We start from the raw sequence: 22,379 nt of genomic DNA on the forward strand, positions 1-22,379 counted from the left end.
GAACAGACAAGTAACAACAGGGTGTTTGCTTGTCTATTTTAAGGAGAAAAAGCTGCTGTAATCTTAGAGGCATTCCTTCTTTGGGATTTGGATGGTGTTTTGCAATATGTTGGATCTTTTGCCCTAAATCTACGCAATAATGAAAGTCCTATAAGCATTCAGAAACACCATGAAAGACAAATAACTTAAGAGTATATATATTGGGAAATAAAGGGCCAGAACAAAAGCATGTTATCAATATCAGTCTCATGAGTTTCCTAGCATTTAGCCAGGGTTTTTGATGAAATTAACATTCACAAACAAACTTTAGTTTTCCCATGTTGCTTCCAAGTAACAGAAACAGTAACATTTAAAGCCTCCTCCACATAAGGCATCACACAATATTGAATCCCTCAACAGCAGGATATTAGACTTGGCGTATGTTCTCTACTTCCACAGGTGCATTAGAGTGATCAAATATTTGAAACAGACATTTCAATACTTCGAGAGGGCAATCCTGAAGCAGTTGTCCAATGTCCATTTACAGTCAGCAGAACACACTGAGGTAGCCAGCTGCTGTTACAACAGCTAATGAAGTGTGACAGTTTAAGTGCCTGTACCCAGGACACTCAGCCCTTCGAGAGAGATTAAGCAAGCAAACCTTCAAGTAATGGATAGTAGTTTGCTTCTGTAATACTCTATGGATATTACAGTTTGAGCCAAGAAATACTTGCTACAAAGGGAGGTGAGAAGCTGTGTAGCTGTAAGAAGAGGTCTCCAAAGCGCTCTCTTAAGTGTGAGTGCACTTCACTGATTGCTCTATGCTACAAAACACCCCAGCCAGTCCTTATAGTGTTTCTCTTAAGTTACCTACAAGTGTTGCAGCACACAGAACGTTAACTAACACTGCAGACACACAGAATTTCATGCCTAAGTCCACCAGTAATTTGCTCTGTAACCTGATATTTTTGTACAATAGCTAGCAAAACAGCCCCAGCTTGAGTTGCTACATCAACTATATTGCAGCTGAGATGACAGAGACTGGTCCCTCACTGTAAATTGCGTATTTGTGCCAGATAAAGCCAAAGCTATTGAGAGAAATGCCTAGCTGTGATAGCCACCAGCTAACTTCCAGTTCAATTATATCGCTGAGGGAGCAAGGGACATGAACTTCCTTATCAAGGAAGCAGCTCTAGCTGCTATTACATGATGCAGGAGAGGTGAATTTGGGAAGACTGACCATTCCAAAGGGATGGTAAGCCTCTTCAGAAAGTCTCAAAGTGACCTCCCATTGTCACTAGAGAACGTGACCTGAATCATGCCCTGGACATGTGAAAGGACACTTGAAAACCTGAACTGAGGCCACACTGACTAGCATCAGACCTCATCTCCTACGGTGGTGCCAACATCCTTAGACAATATGAAACAAACTAAAACTTTTGCGCACTACATCATCAGAAGACCATAACATGTAAGGGACTTGCAATCAGCCTAAAAGACAAGAAATCTGGCACTAGTAGTAGAGTACTACAGCAATTCAGAAACTTGTCAGTCCTTCATTAGACTAGCTGCTTCCAATATTTACTGAAAATGATTGCACAACACCATAGCAGCTGGAACTCATGCTGGTCTCTTACAGCATTCTCTTTCCCCCTTAGGATCTTGGTCATCTGGTAGGTGAGGGGTATTGACAAAGAAAAAAACCTCTTGTACTGCAGGAGTGGATGCCTGGAGTTAAACGAGAAGCACACAAAGCCAAGGACTGCAGTCCATGGCAGTTGGTAAATCAGTGTAATAACTCCCTAGACTGAAGCAGAGACAGAAAAGCAACTGACGTAACCTGTCATACCCAGCAGCCATCCCTCACCCCCAAGATCAGGACAGAAGCGTCAGACCTGCCTGCCAAGTAAATCATTCACATTGATCTTAGTGAGACTGCTGTGGTACAGGCAGACTAGTCATTCTTTTACAGAAAATGAAGAGAGATATACCCCAGTAAAGCCACATACACAACTGACAACTGCCTCCCGAATGACTATTTCTCTCTAAGGCAGTTTGTACAACAGCTCTCCATACCTCTGTCACCACAATCAATTTTTGCAGTGCACTCTAGTGCGCTCATTTGGGAACTAGGACTACTGCTGAAGTTTATACAACAGCTGCATCTCAATACTTCAGATTTACATCAGCTTCTGGAGTTCACCGAAGATATTGTTTTTAAATTCTAGTGGATCTGGGACCTAGTCACCTCACAAACTTCCCTTCTTCACATGACGAACTCCCAGACCTGAAATCAAAAGCTAGCTGCTATTGTCATGCTTCCATATACTGTTTCTCCCCTGCTCCATGCTTGGTCGTCCAGAATCTTAAGTCTGCTTGAAAATCAGTACAAGGGGAAGGGAACCTGAATGTAATCTCCAGCCTGTATGGTTTCATTTCTGGTTTTGCAATATATACCCAGTTTGCAAGATGAGTACCTGTAGTCTCAGCCTTCTAGGCTGTCATTACATACCCTCAGTTTATTATGAGGCACCTGATCATCACGGCTGTACTCTAAAAAAGCCCCACCATTTACTGAAGACGTCCTGCACAGTAACACTTCAGTAGAATACCTGCCCCCTCCATGTTCTCAGAAATCCCACCAATTAACAAATGTGAATTGATTCTGTTAGTCTTAACCAGTTAGGATGGACCAGAAAAAGTTATTTTCTCTATTTTCTCTGGAAGTTTTAATAGAAGGACTCTCATGATGTTTCCCCAAAATGCTTCCCACTGAACCCATAAGAACTGTTCACGTACCGTTCTAAAGTCCTCCTCAAACTTGTAAGCTCCACCTCCTGTGGCACAGAGCGTAGTGTGCAAACTGGAGAAGTTCTTTTCACTACCCATCTGTATGAACCTATGCATGGCACAGCTGGGAAAGCGGATGAAGTGCAGGTTTCCTTTCCGTCCGCACATAGTCAAGTTTTTCAGTTCAAGATGAACATCGCGAATGCCAGTTTTACCATAGGCTGTATTGGAGGTCAAGTATTTCCTAATGCTTTTCAGGTTTTCCACCTCCTCCTGTTCCTCTTCTGCAGTAATGTCCTTAGGTTCAAAGTAGACAAGTTTAACCAACGTTCCACCGATATCCATTCCAAACCATGGAAACGCTAAGGACAAGGGGGTTGGGGAGGAAGAAAGAAAGTCACTTATCACATATACAGGTTAGCCATATCACTTAAAACATTTACTGAATGACAATTCAGTGCAGTCACAGTAGCAGCATCTGCTCCTGAAAGGTGGTGGTCACTTACATGTCCAATTCACATGTATTCAACACCTCTCTATGTTAAGACTTCATAAAGTTAAGAAAAGGAATAAAGAAAATCTCGAAATACTCTTCTCTGGAGAAGGAGGTTTTAATAAATTGAAAGTATTTTTTCCCAGGAAAACATTTTACTCTGCAGTGAGCACCTCCTGACAGCACACATTTACTGCTTCACCCCATCTGACTCCTGGCATCAATTCTTAAAATAGACTAAGGAGGGGAGGAGGAACAAAAAAAAACCCAACCCAAACAGGAGAACAAGATTTCTCAAGTCACATTCTCACTGTGTAGCATCTACAATTTCCTCTCCAAGACCAGTCGGAATTTCCAGTCACAAGGCTCCGTCTGAAGAGCAGCGATACGTAACTCTCCCATTATGCTGGGAGACTTAGACCCACCAGAACTAGCAGCTCTGTTGGAACTACACCACCTCCATATATTAGCAGAAAGAGAATGAGCTGGTTCACATTCAATATTTACCACTGATACTCCTTTTCTTTGAGCATAGTCCCTTTGCTGGTATATGTGTTAGCCTCCCATTCAACTCTACAAGTGCCCTGTTTGCTTCTCAGCATCTATGTATTTGCACCAGCTGCCCTAGGTCTACCAAAGCCTTAATTTTGTCAATAGCAAGATAAAATGGCTATGGAGAACATGCAGACAGAAGATACTAACGGAACCAGGCTGTCTGCCTGCTCTGCTTATATATACATGCACACATTTTAAACAGTTAAGCCAGGTAACTTTACGAAGTGAGAATACAAAATCTATACTCAAGTACTGCAGGAGGCAGCTAGTAACATCACCTCCCTGCTTTTAGGGAGGATCAGGCAGACTTGCTAGAAATGCAGTTCTATGCAACCAGGGCATCCCAACTCAGTGTTGATACGAACCCCCAACCATGGATGCCATATGCATTACTGATTTTTCTGCCAGTGAACCTAAACGTGAACAACTTGGGGCAAAGATCTTAATAAGCACAGGAGGTACTGATCATACTCTTCTTCCTCACGTAATCACAGATCAGTATTAAGTTACTCGGCTTCAGGCTGAAAGGAGCTTAGAGTCTTTTACTTCTTACCACAAGGGTCTCGGCACCATTCTTGTCTGGGTGAATAATTCAGAAGTCTATATTTCACGATGGTGAATACACCTTCCCTCCCACCCACACAATCCTTAAACGTTGGATTTTTAAAACTGTTACTTTGCTTCACTGCTGTATGCCAAATAATCAAATCATCAGTTTCCCCTCCCCTTCCCTTAAGGAAAAAGCAGGCATAATGCATAAACTCCCATGAAGCAGCTTGCTTACAGTTCAGTTTTTCAATGCACACCCACTGTTATTTGCTGTGAAGTCTAATTTCTTTTTCCATGCCCTGCCAGCTGCAAGACACAAGGATGCTGAAATGAAGAAGTCTAATTTAAGGTTTGGGAAGATACATCTTATACAGATGCATGAGAGCTCCCTGAAATGGGAAGAACTCCAAACAAGTGCTTTTAGAATAGGCTTTATTTTAAAGAGGAAAAGTATGTTACCATACACTAGCCTGTAACTCAAACACTTTTGGAAGTCCAAGGTAAATATTTAAGCAAGTGGTCTGGTCAACACTGTACAACATTACAATGCGGTGGAGCTCAGGACGCCAATCCCATTACTGATTTACACAAATCTTTATTTAAGCTACTGAGAACTTTAATCACCTGTCCCGCTGAAATAGTAAGTCTCCTCCTCGGTTGTACCTTAACTGTGCAAGCAGGAATTTTAATTTTGAAAGCAGCATGGTTGGACTGTGCGATACAGAACCAGCCTGTGGCTAACTGTAAGCCAACTTCCAATATTCTGCATTAAGGGCATAAAATCTGCTACAATCCACCTGCACCAACAGCTACTTTAAAGCTATAGCATAGATTTAATCCTTGAGAGGGAAGAAGCATTCCATCCTCCTGTCAAACACAAGCCCGGCAATAAAAGCGTTAAGTACTAACAGCTGAGAGTCATTCATAAATGACTGCCAAGACATTTACTTTTATATCTTAACATTTTGAGGAGCCATAACTAAATCATTAACAAAGAATAAGTACTGCCGAAAACAACTATGAAGTTATTTCAAGTCTGTGTAGTTCTTGGGATAGGTACAGATAACGCTCACATTTAAAAAGCAAGCAGAAATACCAAGGCACTTTTTTTTTAGTCCATTCTCTCTGTGAATCGAAGCTCCTTTCGTTTTGTTGGGAGCCAAATGGAGAGTTGCAGAAAGAAAAGAACTTTGCCCTTAGAACAGCAGAGGTTTTCTTCAGCACAAAAACAAACCAAAAAAAAGCACAAGGTCAGTCCCCAAACAACAACTGATATTTCAGTTACACAGAACAGCAGCTTAGTTTTCTTCACAGCTGCTAACACCAGCTGCCTGCTGTTGGTGCAATGAAGATAACGACTGTTTCCACTGGTTGACCACCCAGGACAAAAACCAAGTCTCAAAGCTCCTAACAAGTCCCACTGAAATTCATGTAACTTCCATACAACTGGAGTGACAGTAGAAACACTTCAGTATTGCAGTGATTATTTTAAAAATGTAGTATTGTATCTTTCGTTACTATTGGTATGTTCCAAAGCAAGATGCACCACTGAAGAAACATCACTTCCTTTCAATATCTTTAGATAACTGTCCTGGTTTCAGCTGGGGTAGAGTTAAATTTCTTCGTAGTAGCTAGTATGGGGCTGTGTTTTGGAGTTTTGCTGGAAACAGCGGTGATAACGTGGAGATGTTTTAGTTGTTGCTAAGTAGCGCTTACACTGCTCAAGGACTTTTTCAGCTCCCCAGGCTCTGCCGGGGGCACACGGAGCTGGGAGGGGACACAGCCAGGACAGCTGACCCCAACTGACCAAGGGATGTCCCACACCATATGACGTCATGCTCAGTATATAGAGCTGGGGAAGAAGAAGGAAGGGGGGGGATGTTCGGAGTGATGGCGTTTGTCTTCCCAAGTCACCGTTACGCGTGATGGAGCCCTGCTGCCCTGGGGATGGCTGAGCTCCTGCCTGCCCATGGGAAGGAGCAAATGAATCCCTTGCTTTGCTTCCACGCGCAGCTTTTGCTTTACCTGTTAAACTGTCTTTATCTCAACCCATGAGTTTTCTCACTTTTACTCTTCCGATTCTCTCCCCCGTCCCACCAGGGGGGAGTGAGCGAGCGGCTGCGTGGGGCTTGGTTGCTGCCTGGGGCTAAACCACTACAATAACCCACCTTAGCTGGTACCTACACACTTCAACCTCCCCGACAGCACTGAACGCAGCGCTAACGGAAGCGTGCGTGCAGACTGCAAGGTGCCCCTGGGTTTTGCTGCCTCCCTGAATACAGGGAGTATGACCATTCAGAAGTCACCAAAATTATTAGGGTCCTCACTGCTACAACCGGGGGGTATGAAGAAAGCAAGCTATTTGTGTAGATACAGCTCCGCAGACTTCAGGGAAAATGGGGGAGGGGGGAAATTGCAGGGTTTTCTTGTTTTGTTTTTTGTTTGTCCAGCATTTCATTGATAACCTAAATGTCCCATTTCTCGAGTTATTAAAATCCAGGAAAGCAAGGAGAAGAAAGTGAAATCCATCACATCCACACCTGAGGCTGATAAAAGTTATTCGAAAGTGTGTGATTTACTATGAAAAATGAAGACACTGGATATATTGCAGAAATGCTTTCACAGTGTAAAAAAAACAAACGCACTTTAACTAAAATTGTCTGATAAGACTGTTTGGAGCTGATGTCTCTCTTCTCAGCAAAGTCAGCCTGCAATACATACCGGTTGGATCAACACAATCTATTATTGTGGAGAAAATAAAAATATTCTACCATATTGCTACACTGCACTAAATAATAAAAAATAACATTATAAAATCTAGTTCTAGCTCCTGTAGAACTGATACAGGAAGCGTCAGGATAAAACATGCGCTCTTAACCACCTAGCATAAACCAAAAGGCTCCACTTATCTTAAGAAAATTAATTCTCTTTATGTTAAACTGCACCAACTACTTACTGGTTTGTTATCTTGAGATAAAAATCTCCATTACTCCAAAATGTAGCTGCAGAAGTATGTGACAGTGCAAACAGAAGGTAACCCAGCATTGCATAATTAGGTAATCTGATGCACACCAACAGCTATACTATCTGGGGCAAAGGTTCACTCACGAGAAATTCCATTATACATTTTACCTAGTTTCTGCACAGACTTTGAAGTGTATGAACTTATACGGCCTTTCCTATAAGGCATATTACATTCAGAACTGAACACATTTGATTCTTAAAATTCCTATGCTTAGCAAGCAACATAAGGAGGGGGTGTGGAGAGTAAATATGAAATCACAACACGGACAAGATCAGAGCAAGCGAGAATGAAAGGGCGCTCTTGGATCACTAAGTAACATTTCTCCTCATTAAAAAGCATAACAAACAGTAATCCTTCTCATATGTTTATTTTTATTATGCTTTTACTCCTCAACTCTCAGATTGTGCCTGAATCCTGCTGGTTGGAACTCTCTTCTCTCTACAGGGACCCTAGATTTATCCATGACCAATCTGCAGCAGTTTCTTTTTTTGCCAAGACTGTTTCAGCTTATACATCTCTTACAAGATCTCTATTTCCTTGAATGCAGGTACAGTATCTCACATTTTTATCAATTATTTGTATGGTGGTATCAATACTGACATCTTAGTCACAAATATCTCAGATGAAATATCTTTGGTTCAGCTGCTTTTCTTCCTGGGCACACATGTGATGAAATCCTTCCTTGTAGGACTGTAGGTTGAAATCCTTCATTTACATTTTTCATTTGCATTTAATTTGCATTGTGTAATACTTTGATGATCTAAGAACTTCCTGTTTTAATTGGGGCTGGAAGAAGGGAGAGAACGAGCCACAAATAAGAACAGGGGGAAAAAAATCAAAACAGGAGTCACACATAAGATGGGATATTACTCTCACAGCTTCTGAAAGCTGCTTTCTACTAAAAAAGCAGCTGATAATAGCTTACATAGATTTTTCAGTTTCTTCTTCCTATTTTAGACAGTTATTTTAAACAATCCAAACACATTGTAAAATAGAAGTATTTGTTTTCCTTTGAACAATAGAATATATCGCTTAAAATAATCCATTACATTTTCTTAGTAATGGAAGTTTTTTCACACCTTAAAAAGCTAGAGCTAAACAAATCACAAACTGGAAGGCAAAGCCTTCCAGTTCATTTTCAGCAGCAAGGGCTTACTGAATGTCCACCTCCTCACTAGAAAACGAAAAAAACAAAAACAACCCAAACCACAACCCTTCAAACCCAAAAGCACAGACAGAGCTGTTGGTTAAACCATTCACAAACTGATTTCTGAAGATAACGCTGGGTGACCAGGTCATTACCTAGCCTGCATAGCTTCATTAAAAAAACCCTAACAAATAAAAGCCAAGCTCACAAAGCTTCAAGAAGCAATGATAAGCTATGGAGAATCTCATTCTGGGATCTGACAGCACCCAGCCTGGTGGAAGTGATTTGCATAAGCTTACCATTCCTGTTGGAAATGCATTACCTTGTTGATAAGGCAGATATGCAGTTTTGACTCGCAGGATGCTGGACCACAACACACCAACTAGTGCAGTTTGTTACTACCCTCACTTCCACCTACATTAAAGGCAGCTGGAGACTAACTTTACAAAGCACAATCACCTGAAGAAATGCTTAAGAGTTTCCAGTTTCCACCTGGCCTTAAGTAGTGCTACATAACCATGCTGCAGCCAAACATCACAGATGAAACAGTCTAAATATTGGCCAAAAGCCTTCTTTGCTATGAAGCTACAACTTGAAGTGTTTAGAAATTAACCATGGCAATTATAAAGCATATTAGTTGTAAACAGTCACGCTGCCTAAAAACACACATTCTTTGACCCCTAACAATTACCAGCTGACTTGGGGTGAGATGTAAGTTGCTGATTGGAACAGAGACCCCAAAGCTTTAGGAAGTTGATGAAGCCTTCTACAGACAGCTGGAAGTAGCCTCACAACCGCAGGCCCTGGTCCTCATGGGGGACTTCAGCCACCCTGATATTTGCTGGAAAAGCAACACAGCAAGCCATGCACAATCCAGGAGGTTCCTGTAGAGCATCGAGGACAACATTTTGATGCAAATTGTGGAGGAGCCAATGAGACAAGATGTGCTGCTCGACCTTATCCTAACAAAGAAGAAAGGGCTGGTTGAGGAGGTGAGAATTGGGGGTAGCCTTGGCTGCAGTGACCATGAGATGGTCAACTTTAGGATACTGCAAGGTAGAAGCAGGGCTATGAGTCAGGTTACAACCTTGGACTTCAAGAGGGCCAACTTTGGCATCTTCAAAGACCTGCTAGAAGGAATCCCATGGGCTAGGGCTCTGGAAGGCAGGGGGGCAGAGGAGAGCTGGACAGTACTCAAGGACCACTTTCTCCAAGCTCAAGATTGGTGCATCCCCAGGAGAAAGAAGCCAGGCAGAGGAACCAGGAGACCTGCATGGATGAGCAAAGAGCTTCTAGAGAAACTCAAATAGAAGAAGGAGGTCTACAGTATGTGGAAAAAGGGACTGGCCACTTGGGAGGAATATAGGAACGTTGTCAGGGTGTGCAGAGATGTGATGAGGAAGGCCAAGGCCCACTTGGAATTAAATCTGGCAAGGGATGTCAAAGATAGCAAGGGCTTCTTGAAATACATCAGCAGTAAAAGGAAGACTGGAGATACAGTGGGCCCACTGCTGAACAAGGAAGGGGCCCTGGTGACACAGGACACAGACAAGGCGGAGTTACTGAATGCCTTCTTTGCCTTGGTCTTTACAGCTAAGGCTGGCCCTCAGGCATCTCAGCCCCCAGAGGTGAGAGAGAAAAATCAGGAGAAAGGAAGACTTACCATCGGTTGAAAAGGATTGGGTCAGAGATCACCTATGGAAACTGGATCCTCGCAAATCCATGGGCCCCAATGGGAGGCACCCACGAGTGCTGAGGGAGCTGGCAAATGTTCTTGCTGAGCCACTCTCCAACATCTTTGAAAGGTCATGGAGGACAGGAGAGGTGCCCGAGGACTGGCAGAAAGCAAGTCTCATTCCAATCTTCAAAAAGTGCAAGGAGGACCTGGAGAACTATAGGCCAGTCAGCCCCACCTCCATCCCCAGAAAGGTGATGGAGCAGTTCATCCTGGAGATGAACTCCAGGCACGTAGAGGACAAGGAGGTTGTCAGAAAGAGTCAACATGGATTCACTAAGGGAAGATCATGCTTGACCAGCCTTCTGTGATGGTGTGACTGGCTGGGTCGATGAAGGGAGAGCAGTGGATGTTGTCTATCTCAACTTCAGTAAGGCATTCCACACTGTCTCCCATCGCATCCTCACAGCCAAGCTAAGGAAGTGTGGGTTGGATGAGAGGACAGTGAGGTGGACAGAGAACTGGCTCAACAACAGAACTCAGATGGTCGTGATCAATGGGGCAGAGTCTGGATGGAGGCCTGTCACTAGTGGTGTTCCCCAGGGGTCTGTGCTGGGTCCAGCCCTGTTCAACATATTCATCAGTGACCTGGGTGATGGGACAGAGTGTAACCTCAGCAAGTTCACTGATGATACCAAGCTGGGAGGAGTGGCCGATACGCCAGCAGGCTGTGCTGCCATCCAGCGAGGCCTGGACAGGCTGGAGAGCTGGGCCCAGGGGAACTGATGAAACTCAGCAAGAGCAAGTGCAAGGTCCTGCCCCTGGGGAGGAACAACCCCACGCACCAGCACAGGCTGGGGGGGACCCTCTGGAAAGCAGCTCTGTTGAGAAGGACCTGGCAGTGCTGGTGGACAATAAGGTGACCCTGAGCCAACAATGTGCCCTTGGGGCCAAGAAGGCCAACGGTGTCCTGGGGTGCATTAAAAGGAATGTGGCCAGCAGGTCGAGAGACGTTATCCTCCCCCTCTACTCTGCCTTGGTGAGACCACATTTGGGGTGCTGTGTCCAGTTTTGGGCCCCTCAGTTTAAGAAGGATGTGGAACTGCTTGAGCAAGTCCAGCGGAGAGCTACCAAGATGCTCAGGGGACTGAAGCACCTCCCTTATGAGGAAAGGCTGAGAGACCTGGGTTTGTTCAGCCTGGAGAAGAGAAGGCTGAGGGGGGGATTTCATAAATACCTATAAATATCTAAAGGGCAGGTGTCAGGACGATGGGGCCGGGCTCTTTTCAATAGTCCCCAATGACAGAAGGGTCAGTAGGCTCAAGCTGGAACACAGGAAGTTCCACCTCAATATGAAGAAAAACCCCTTCGCTGTGCGGGTGCCAGAGCAGGGGCACAGGCTGCCCAGAGAGGCTGTGGGGTCCCTTCCCTGGAGACATTCACCCCCCGCCTGGACGCGTTCCTGTGCCCCTGCTCTGGGGGTGCCTGCTCAAGCAGGGGGGTGGGACAGGGTGATCTCCAGAGGTCCCTGCCAACCCCTACCACTCCGTGATCTTAATTTAAGGAAAGCAATAGAATTACGATGTCCAGCTAGCTTCTTCCCTATGTCTGATGTAGAATAATGCTGTGAAGCACCAGTCTAGTTAACTGCCGCGCTGAAATCTTTGTCCTCACTTGGCTGCAGTGCTGTTTCACGGGGATTGATGAAGGCAATTAACTGCTCTTTTTCTTTCTTCTGTCCAAAGATCACAATTAAACCGAACAACATGACACTTTCGCAGGCTTTTGAAATTTGCAGAATTCACATCGTTTCAGTATTTTATTCTCTTCTGGAGCGTTTCACAGCACAAGGCATCGTAACAGACACAGAAAGGTAATGATTAGGGTTTACGTTACACCGTACTGTGATACTTTTCTGTAGTCTCACAGAGGGTCTGCGGTAATGACTTGAACCAGAAAACTGATGTATGTCCAATATCCCTGACAGCTCATCTAGTTCAACTAGGGAAAAAATAAAGCAAAGACAAGCTTCTCAGCAGAAGAAGGAGGAGGAGAAAAGGATGTAAGTTAGCCCTCAGATCCTCTCTCGCTGCAGGCTAATCAAGAAAGCACGCTGGTTTCACAGGGAACCTTCCCCTCTCGGAGGGGGAAAAAGACTTGAGAACATGGAAGTCTCTCTCACTCTGGCAGAAAGTAAAAAAAAATAAAAATAAAATCAAGAAACATATAATTTATAAGGATTTAAAGTAATAATTGCTGCAGAAAGATAGGTTTCATTTGCTGAAATATTGGGAAATGCCAATTATCTCATTATCTTTTCCACCACGCAAAGCAAACCCCGCAATCAATACCAAAGTCTTACACAGCATGTGGCAACTGCACTTCATTTTGCAATGTGTCCTTAAGCCCAGAACAAACATCTGCAAAGGCCAGGATTAAATACAAAAACCAGAAAAACGGGACTGTGTAGTGTTCGCTAGAGACGGATACAGCAGAAAGCTACTCAGTACCAGGAGAATCCGAGTATAATTTCATGACTTTAAGCTGGTGACAATGAGCTATCATATTTTCCTGCAAGTCTAATACTAAATTGCAAATTTATTCTCGTTAATACGTATCAAATCAGCAAGAACTAATGTATTTTATTCAGCAAAGAAATTGCCCACAAAATAGCACCACAAAGCCCTTCGCTCACCTGCTGTTTTCATTACAGCCTCATTTTCATTAAATCCCCACAAGTGAAGACTCTGTTGTCACACATCTTGGGCAATACAGCCAGGCATCTACGCTTTACGTCAACAGGCTCTTTTTCCCCTCAAGATGGGAGGGAAGTGCCAAATTCCTCATTCTTTCTTATTCAAGTGATTACATGAACCACTAAAAGCCTTATTCTTTGCTTCAAAATAGTTTTTACTGTTACGAAGAGTTTGATATGCAAGTGCTGACTCTTCCTAGTTATACCCAATCAAGATGTAGCTTAGTCCAAGTTCTGCAGTTTTTGTTCCTGAATGAAAACACGAAGCTGGACAAGGACTACAAAACCGGTTTGTGACAGAGAATGATTTGGTCGTCAATATGTTAAATCGGGTAGAAGACTAAATTAACTATCAACAGGTATTGTATACGTTACATGATGACTCAATACAGAGAGCGTTCTAAGGGGAAGCGGTATGCGTAGCTTAGCAAAACTATCTAAAAAGCCAGAGAAGGCACTGGCTAATAAGTAGCCCTGTGAAAGCTGCAGCTCTTCGAGGCTGTTTCTGCCTGTTTTGTTCTGCTTCCACAGAAAAGTTTTTTTAAGTATTCATTTCAAAAGAAAGAAAAAAGAAATCCAGAGTAGCTGAATGCACACTACTTCCTACTGAGTAGAAACATCTTTAAGTTTTGGCAGTGGGTAGCTGTGATCCCGACTATCCCTGATTACCCTTTCAGAACATGCTGAGCTTTTAAAAAGCAGCAAACATTTGTTGGCTTTATTTGAAGGGCTAGTGATTTGAAGTGCTCCGAAGAAACAGAGTACTTTTTCCACTGGACTGTTTTACTTGCCGAGTTCACTGTGGAATGCTTCAATGGCTCCATATGAGAAGTTAGCTACGATCGGGTAAGTAAAATATGCTATTAATCAAACCTTGTACAATTCAATACGTTGCAAATATGGATATCTGCGACTCTCAGCCTTAATATGAAACATGGAGTAGACAGCCAGTCCACTAACACCTCCCAGACCAGCAAACCAAAGGCCACAAGCGATGTTCGTATGGAGCAGATGACAAATTTATCGCATATACAAGATACTCCGGGGTTCCCCCCCCACCCCAGATAATTTGGACTCAGCTCCCAGCTCTACTTTTTTCTTACCCCTAACGCTGCTTGGGGAGGGGAGGGAGCGTGCCCGCGGACCGCCGCCCCCCGCCCGGGCGTTACTCACAGTGCTGCTTGGCCTCTATCAGCTTCATGGGCGCGTCCGGGAAGCGGCAGAGGCCGGCGGGACCCTGGGCGCCGCCCGACGCGGTGCTCGGCGCGGCGCAAAGCCGCCTCCCGCCTCCCGCCGCCCGGGTTTGTGCCGGGCCGCCGCTCCCCGCCCGCCGCCGCCCCATTGGCGCAGGGCGGGCCCGGCCCACGCCGCAGCGGGGCCGTGCCGGGGCTCCGCCGCCGCATTGGCCGGCACCGGGGGCCCTCGCTCCGCCCGCCCGGCCCGCCGGCGGGGCGCGGGGGCTGGGGTACGCCCGCGGCGCGGCGGGGAGCGCAGCCCCGCGCCGGGCCGGGCTGCGGCGCCGGGAGGGGGCCGGGCCGCCGGGCCGAGCCGAGCCAGCGCCGCCCCGCAGCGGAGCGGAGCCGAGCGGAGCCCGCCGCGCTCGTCACTTACGTGGCCTGTGCCGCCGGCCCGAGTCCATCCTCCGGCGCAGCCTGCATTTCTTAGCCGGGGAGCCGTGGCCGGTCGGCGGCGGCAGCTCCGGGCGGAGCAGCAGCGGGTGCGAGGCCTCCCCGCAGCCGCCGTTGCTCAGCGGCTGGCCCGAGGGGTGGAAGCCGTTCTGCAACAGCCCGCCGAGCAGCGAGCAGGAGGCGGCGGCGGGCGGCGGCCCCGCCGGGGCGGCGGGCTGGGCGCGGAGCTGCTCCCCCATGGCGGCAGGCTCTACCCTTTGTCTTCCGGCTCAGCCCCGGCTGGGCGCGGCGGAGCCGCCGCTCATGCCGGCGCCCGCTCCCGCAGCCCCGAGCGCCGGGGATGCGGCTCCCGCCCGCCCGCTCCCCCCGCCGGCGGCGGCGCACGGCGCACGCGTCCTGCCCGCAGCGCGCTGCAGAAGGGCGGCCGCCGCCCTCCGCCGGGGACGCGGAGACCCCCCCCCCCCGCCCCCGCCCTTCCCTTTCACCGGCGTGCGCGTCCCCGCCGCCGCGCCCGGCACCTGCGGGGCTCGGCCGGAAGCGCGGCGGGGCGGCGGCCCGCGGACCCCACCCGCACGGCGCGGGCTGGCGGGGCGGGCCGGCCGGGGCAGCCCGGCGCGGGCTGGCGGGGCGGGCCGGCCGGGGCAGCCCGGCGCCGCGCCGGCGTGCGCTCGCCCCGCCGCCTGCTCGCTAGCGCAGAGCGGGCGGGCCCGCCCCCGCAACCGGCCGCGGGGCCATCTTCCCGTCAGGCCGTCCCGACGCACGCCCGTGGGACGGGGGACCCGCGCGGTGCCGGTGCGCCCCGTGCCTCGTTATTTGTGCATCAGCATCAACGCTCAAGTTCTTGTCTACGTTGTCACGTGTTTCCTCCACAGCTTACAGGGACTTGCGTGACCTTGAATGCGGTTGACCTCATGCTTTTTTAGTATCTTGGCTCTCCGCTGGTATCTTGTGACCGTGATTTACTCCCTCACCACTGAGACATCCAACACATTTTCTGAATGAAACGTATTAAATATGTTTTAAACGTATTAAATATCAAGTGGGCATAAACCTGAGCGAACTCTGCTGTGGTGTCACGCGTACTTGAAAAGAAACACTGAACATGAAGGTCATTTCTTCATGCAAACTGCCAGTCGCTACATGGGTGACTGTCCTTAAAGTAAAAACAGGTCACATCATGGCTCCTCCTCACACCTAAAATTAGTAGAGGACGCAGGCCCTCCACCGTAACACCCGTACAAAGAATGAAGAGCCATCCTAACTGCCTCCAGAAAAAGATACTGCGTTAAGAAATTGCTTCGTGAGAGGTAACATGACATTCTCTCCACTTCTTGGCTGGGACCAGAACACTGTGTTCAGGTGACTGGGAGCAAGCCACACAAAAACGTCCGCGTGAAGTTGGGGAAACAAGAGTGCTGGAGAACAAAGAACAAGTAAAATTTTCTTCCTAAAAGCCAGTAACCAACATTCCAAAGATGACTAAAACACTCCAACTTTCCCGCACAGCCTAACGCATAAGCAACTGCTGTAACTGCCAGCCCCGAAGCGATTGCCCTGAAGAGGGTCGGAAGGAAGGCAGGCCATACGCGCTGACGGCTAGAAGGAGCTGTAGTGCTCCCAAAACTGGGAAGTTCTTTGAGAACTCCCTCACTTACCGAGTTACGTTCAAACTGGAAACCAGAAGGTGGCTGCCTGGACCAGCAGGGACCTTCATACCACGTGTTGGCAGTTCTAGGCAGCTGGCTGGTTACGCTTTACGAACTTTCCTTCTTAATTCAGACCTCTCAGGGCATGAGGAATCCTCGCCACTCCTGTTTCCAGCTGGCAGAGGTTGTCCCCTTCTCCGTCCCCAACACAGTAACTTGACTGCCCATGCAACCAGCCCGATGCAGAACGGGATCATTCCCGCAAGCCTGTTTTCCTCTGCACTTGCAGCGTAACTGGGAGCAGACACGTGGGCAGTCATCGTATCTCAGCTGGAAGGTGTCAACTTTTTACCTTACTCTGACAAAAGCAAGACCATCTTTAATGGCACGCTTTCATCTCCTTGTGGTAGGACAACAGTCCGTCCACTGACTCTGCAATGGAACATGGTACCTGTTTTACGTGCTGTAACCAATTTTAGCTACTAAACTCCTGGAAGGATTTAATGAAAGGATTAAATAAAATACATCGAGTTTAATGAAAACACCACATTTTAGTCTAGGAAATGAAAGGTTTGAAAGGATATTCAATTCCGGAACAGGTAACAGCAAAGGAAATAGATCACAGTTGCTGAGAAACACGAAAAAATTCACAAGCGATAACTGCAGTAAGGGAAATTCACTTTAGATTTGAGGCAAACGTTTCCTAGAATGAAGTTAGACAAGCCTGAGGCTGCACCGAAGACTCAGCTGCCCATTGCTGCAAGTTTTTAGGACCTGCAGAAGCGGTCTAGTGTAGAGCTGATCCTGACTTAGAGCAAGCAGAAGAGATGGCCCAGACACCTTTCTGAGGGTTTTCCCAATCTTTTAGTTCTAATTAAATATTTCCCTAATATTTTGCTCTAAGTATTACACAATTATGCCCAGGATAGAAGTGGACTAGACTGTGCTGAATAGAAGAAGTAGGTCAGGAAATACTCTTAGGATATGATCCAAATCACTGACCAGTTCAGGGTGGTGTAGACCAATGGCATGTAACAACAACAAACACCACCTCAAATAATGCTGGAGAAAATATAAAAATGGAGAAATGTTGAAGGCTGTCCAAATCAGCTGACGGGTTTCATGTACCGGGACAGATTCAATTCTGAGTGTGCAAGCTACCCTGATCTTCTTAAGCTCCCCAGCAGGAACGGATGAAAACACCTTCCAAACTTTTTGCGTTGTGGAAAGATTAAGTTTCAAACCAATGTGCTGCTTTCTCAAAACTATTTCAGACCCTGGTGCTGATGAATATCCCAGGAACTGATTTCTGCACTGCAAAATACCACTTTTTTTCATATTATTTTTGTTTACGCTTGTTTAATTTTGGAATGAGCTTTTAGAAAGGTTTTGCTTACCCTCTTCAGTTTTGATTTCAGAATCCTTCAGCTCTTCTGCAATGTAAACTAAGACAAAGGGAATAAAATTGGAGTGTGTTTAATGTATAATGTGATAATCTGTAAGCGTTTAAAATGAAAGAATCTCATGTCCTCAGGTGCATGTAGCGTTGCTTATTTTGGGCACAAGCAAACCACAGTGCAATCCATCTGGCATTCAGGGGAAAAAGACCTGAGCCTTTTGCATTAATGAAGTCAAAACTGGGAGCAGATGAACTGTTCATCCTATTCCGCATCAGCTGTGATCCACAGGTAGAACCACAGCACCACATTTCATGAACTCAGACAGCCTGTGCTCTTCAAATATTCTGCATAGGGGCTACACTGGTGACATGAAGGTCTGACATTATACTTAGTATATGAAAATCTTAAACATCATAGAAAACACAATCCATAAGAAATATGACAGAAGTGATAACGTCACCTCCTTAAAACAGGGCAAAGAGTAGAAGTAAACTGTCCTGCTACTCTCACAGTTGAGCAGTCGGCTCACGAGCTGCTGTCTGCTGGGTTTTTATCCATACTATGTATGAGACAGTGCATCACGGCACAGCTGCCTGAAAGCAGGTATTGTTTTTAAGAGGTACCACCCTCTCCTGCCTTCATACAACATACAGACATTATGTTACTGCCTACTTTACATTCCTTTATATTAACTTCTGAATATTTTATATATATTTAAGCTGTTGCAAATGAGGAACTAGGTGGAACATATGTTTGCCAATGAAGTCATGGCATATACTACAGGTTCGATTTGTAACACTTTGGTGCAGCCAAAGTAAATTTTTCCTCTTCCTTTTATCCTAACTTCCTAAACAAACCCTGTGAGCCAGTTCAGTTTGCAGTCTAACTTGCAAGACAACAATCCAGGTAGAGTGCAATATTGACAAAAAAAATCAAGGATGCTTCCAGTTCTTTCAATACTAACATCTGCTCAGCATTTCTGTCTTCCTTTCTGAACAGGACTAGGTGAAAACTACTTCTTTATTTTTAAATATTTTCCTATGTATTTCACTGTAAACCAGCAGTCTGGTAGGAAAAGGACCACAAACAGAGTATGCTGAATCCAGGACAAATGGATTCAGAACAGTGAACAAGCCTGCTACACGGACTCACTGCATATCAGACATTTGCACAGCAAACACTTGATGGATTGTTCCATACCTGCCTGTACTTTAGACACCCAGCTTTCTACCACCTCTGTTTATTTGCTTATAAATACAGAAAGCCAGGCTGCAATTCTCTAACTCTATGAGTCAGCTTCAGCAAACTAACAACTACCTCGTGGTTAAGATACTCTGCCACAGAATCAAAAGTGCTGTGCTCCTGCCCATACAGTTTCAAAACCAATGGGACTAAAAAAAAAGCCAAAAAAACAAACACAAACCCCCCAGCCTTTCAGGTATGTTAACACCAGACAACCTGGCCTGAAATTTTTAGGAACTTACGAGGATTAACTCCTCCGCCCTCATTATTCTGTGGGGCTCCCGTATCCCTGGTCTGAGGCTAAGCTAAAATAAGCATCAAACAGGTGCAGTCCACATGTAAAGCCATTACCCGGGAAAAAAAAAAGAGAAAATCTTACAGAGCACCAGTGGTGTTACTTTAATTCAAAGCCAGCCAGCAACAAAGCTTTGGTCATATTTTGGAGAGAAGTGGTAATGAGGAGCATGTACACATCATCTCAAATTACACCAGCTGCATTATGCAATGCGAAGAGTGCAATGAAACAGACTTCTGGCACAGCTGCCTGCTGATTTATGTTGAAGGGGCTGCTGCTGGCACTCTGCTACTCCTGTTTGTACTTCCACTCAGGTTACTTTTATGTTTATCCTGTTTCTATATTACAGGAAAGTCATACTAGTCCTTATTCAATTTTATCCCTTGGAAAAGAAACCAAATACACAACAGCTTAATAAATTAACATAAAAATATTAAGAACATTCCTTGCAAAAATTCAGATACTGTTGATTTTAGGCATATTCACATATCACATATCTCAAAAGAAAAGTGCCAGGTCTAGGAGTCCAGAATTCCCTCCTAACTTCTTTTCAGAACTGGAAAAAAACCCTACATTTTTTGGCAGATGCAGGACCTTTGGTAGACACATGTTTAAAATACATTTTAATGCTCTTTCTCCCTTATTTTAAATGGCAGGACTAGAAGACCACAGTCAAACGTAACTACAAAATGACAAATGATAGATGTGTAAATCAAATAGGACAAAACAGCTCTAAAACTGTGTGGAATTCTTACCTGGAAAATGCAATGACAGAGTATTTAAAAAGGGACCCAAAGGGCTCTAGTATTATCCATGTGATCACACGAGAGCTAAGCCTTACTGTGACAACAGCTAGCTAGCATGAGAATTCTGCTTTCCCCAGACACTAATGCATCTGAGAGGGGAAACTGATTGCAGATGACAGAGGAAGTGAAGGGCATAAATTTAGTCATATGCCTAAATCTTTGCCAGATTGAGGCCAAGAAAGATTATATTGAGACCATCAGTTCCTTCCCTCCCCACCCACCTCCTGGTGCAGGCTCCTTTCAGTTATGCCTCCTGTGACACTTAAACAAAACCTGTCAATTTAAGGAAGAAAAGCCATGTTCCCGGGCACAAAGTTGAAGCCCATCTCCCCTTCACATTCATCAAGGGAGAGGAAGATGGAGAAAGGCACTCTGTCTGGGTGGGAACTTAGCTTTGGCTGAACAGCCCTCAGGAGGAACGTTCTCTCACGTAATTCATGACAAATAGGGCATAGATACATCTCCTGGCCCAAGCGCAAAGCTGAGTGTCCAGGTGAGGCGGTACAGGTGCTGCCTGGAAAAAGTCACCTGGACTAGGACATGACTTACATATCTAACAGCAATAGCCAAGGCTAGGGAATAACAGTCAGAAGAGTACATAGGTGTAGTCTGGTCTTACCAGCCTGCCCATCCCTGTGACCAGACTTTGCAGCAGCCCAAGTGGTTTCTAAGTTATCCTCTGGCAGTTCTGAGATGAGGTTAGAGATTGTGGTTGCCGTCTTTCATCCCAACTGAAAAAAAGCACACAGCAGTCACAAAACAGTGAGAACCTTTTCCTTCTAGAGCCTTCCCTGCCCATACCTCTGTTTCTCTGTGCCCAACTAGACAATCACAACGTAATTTGCAGGTGCATTTACTCTCCACTACTTCTAACTGATCCCTGGCAGAGATGTTGGTGCCCTTCTTTTATAGGAAGCAAAAACCTTCAGTACCTTAGTTCAGACATTTCAAATGAAACTCTCCAAATTAGTAAACATTTAAAATCTAGTCCTTAATTATTGCTTAGGAGTAACAAGCCAGCGAAAATAAAGTAGGCGTTGGAGGTGAATCATCTTTTCTTCTGTGCCATAGTTCCTACTCTGCAGAGTGTTTGTAAAAAAGGAAAACCCGGCTAGTGGATACAAACTATTAGGCATGTAAAAAAGCTAAAAATCTCCTTTCAAATACACTCTCCTTTGCCCCCATCCACTCTATCTCGTACCTAAGTATTTGGCTCAGTATACTGCTGCTTATCTTTAACTATCAAACTTAAATATACAAAATGTAATTGGAAAACATACAAGTTCACAAACCACTGATTGAGAAATAGTTTGTCATCAGGAAAAAAAAAAAGATTGCAACAAGTGGCAGAGCATTTGGTAGAGAAAACAATGGCCTTTGCCTCTGACTGCTCCCCTCATGTATGTATACCTACTGGTTTTGCTTGGCTGAATGTCTTCACTTTCTTTTCAGCTCAGCATTTTTACACGGCCCTTCGTAATGCCATCAGGAGGGAAGCAACAGTTTCAAAACAAGCACTTTGAAAGACAACAACAGAACGGCTGACAACTGCGTAAGATTCTCTCTTCCTCATTCAGCAATGCCACATCTGAAGAGGAGGAGAAACTGGCTCTCTTACCAATACTCAGCTGCACGGAGATTTTTCACTTGCATTGATCTGTACTCCCAGAGCCTAAATGCTGACATGAAATTCCCATGGATATTAATGACTACAAATCAGGTAACAAGAGGGAACCAGACTTTCTATGGAAGAGGAAAAAAAGGCATCTCTGAACTATTCTAACTAGTCTCACATACCTCCAATGCAGACAAAACTGGCTTACTCCTCTAATCCAGGACGGAGCACACAGTGTCCATCAGAGGGACAGACACAGAGGTCTTGTTTTCCTTCTTCCAAACTAGTCCACAGATGGGAATCAGTGTAGAACGGAACCACACCACACTTTGGTTCCTCAACCGCTTCCAGCAGCGGGGAAGTGTATGTCTGAATGAGCATTTAAGCACTGGGTTAAGTCCAAACACCACAATGAATCTGGAGTTAAAACTTTAGTACTTGAGCAATATGACTTCGCTCTCAGATAGATAAACCAAAAATTTTTTTATGTTTTTGATGCTGAAAAAACATTTTAATATGTTCTTGTGAGGTTAAGCTGAAACCACAGACAATAAAACTCAAACGCTAATCTTTATATAAATACCTTTTTTATCCATGTTTGCAAAGAATGAGAGTCTTGTGTAGGAAGGGGCTGTGCTATAAATGACAAATTTGTTCCTAAAGGCTCCAATTACCTAGTAACAAAGAAGGGAAACAACCAAACTCTATGCTAACATTGGGTTAGTTTGCCATAGTTACATCCTGATATTTCGGGGACTGGTGACCTTTCAGGGTAAGCA

General features: G+C 45.4%; 1 protein-coding gene across 4 annotated transcripts in view; it reads right to left on the minus strand.

Moving 5' to 3' along the window:
* The window catches only part of PANK1 (pantothenate kinase 1), a 51,634-nt gene that overhangs the window by 17,048 nt on the left and 12,207 nt on the right, over window positions 1-22,379 (minus strand). For 2 of the 4 annotated variants that reach the window (XM_075107834.1, XM_075107833.1), the window contains 2 exons: window positions 20,605-20,716; window positions 2,779-3,131 (listed from right to left, as the gene is read on the minus strand). In XM_075107834.1, coding sequence (XP_074963935.1) covers window positions 2,779-3,114 — 336 coding nt within the window. In that variant the 5' untranslated portion in view covers window positions 3,115-3,131; window positions 20,605-20,716. Of the gene's footprint in view, window positions 1-2,778; window positions 3,132-14,141; window positions 14,326-14,579; window positions 14,955-20,604; window positions 20,717-22,379 lie in introns of those variants that run through there. The other 2 variants (XM_075107831.1, XM_075107832.1) reach the window with 2 other exon arrangements.

This window comes from Phalacrocorax aristotelis, chromosome 12, assembly GCF_949628215.1.
Source record: "Phalacrocorax aristotelis chromosome 12, bGulAri2.1, whole genome shotgun sequence".
Taxonomy (NCBI): Eukaryota; Metazoa; Chordata; class Aves; order Suliformes; family Phalacrocoracidae; genus Phalacrocorax; species Phalacrocorax aristotelis.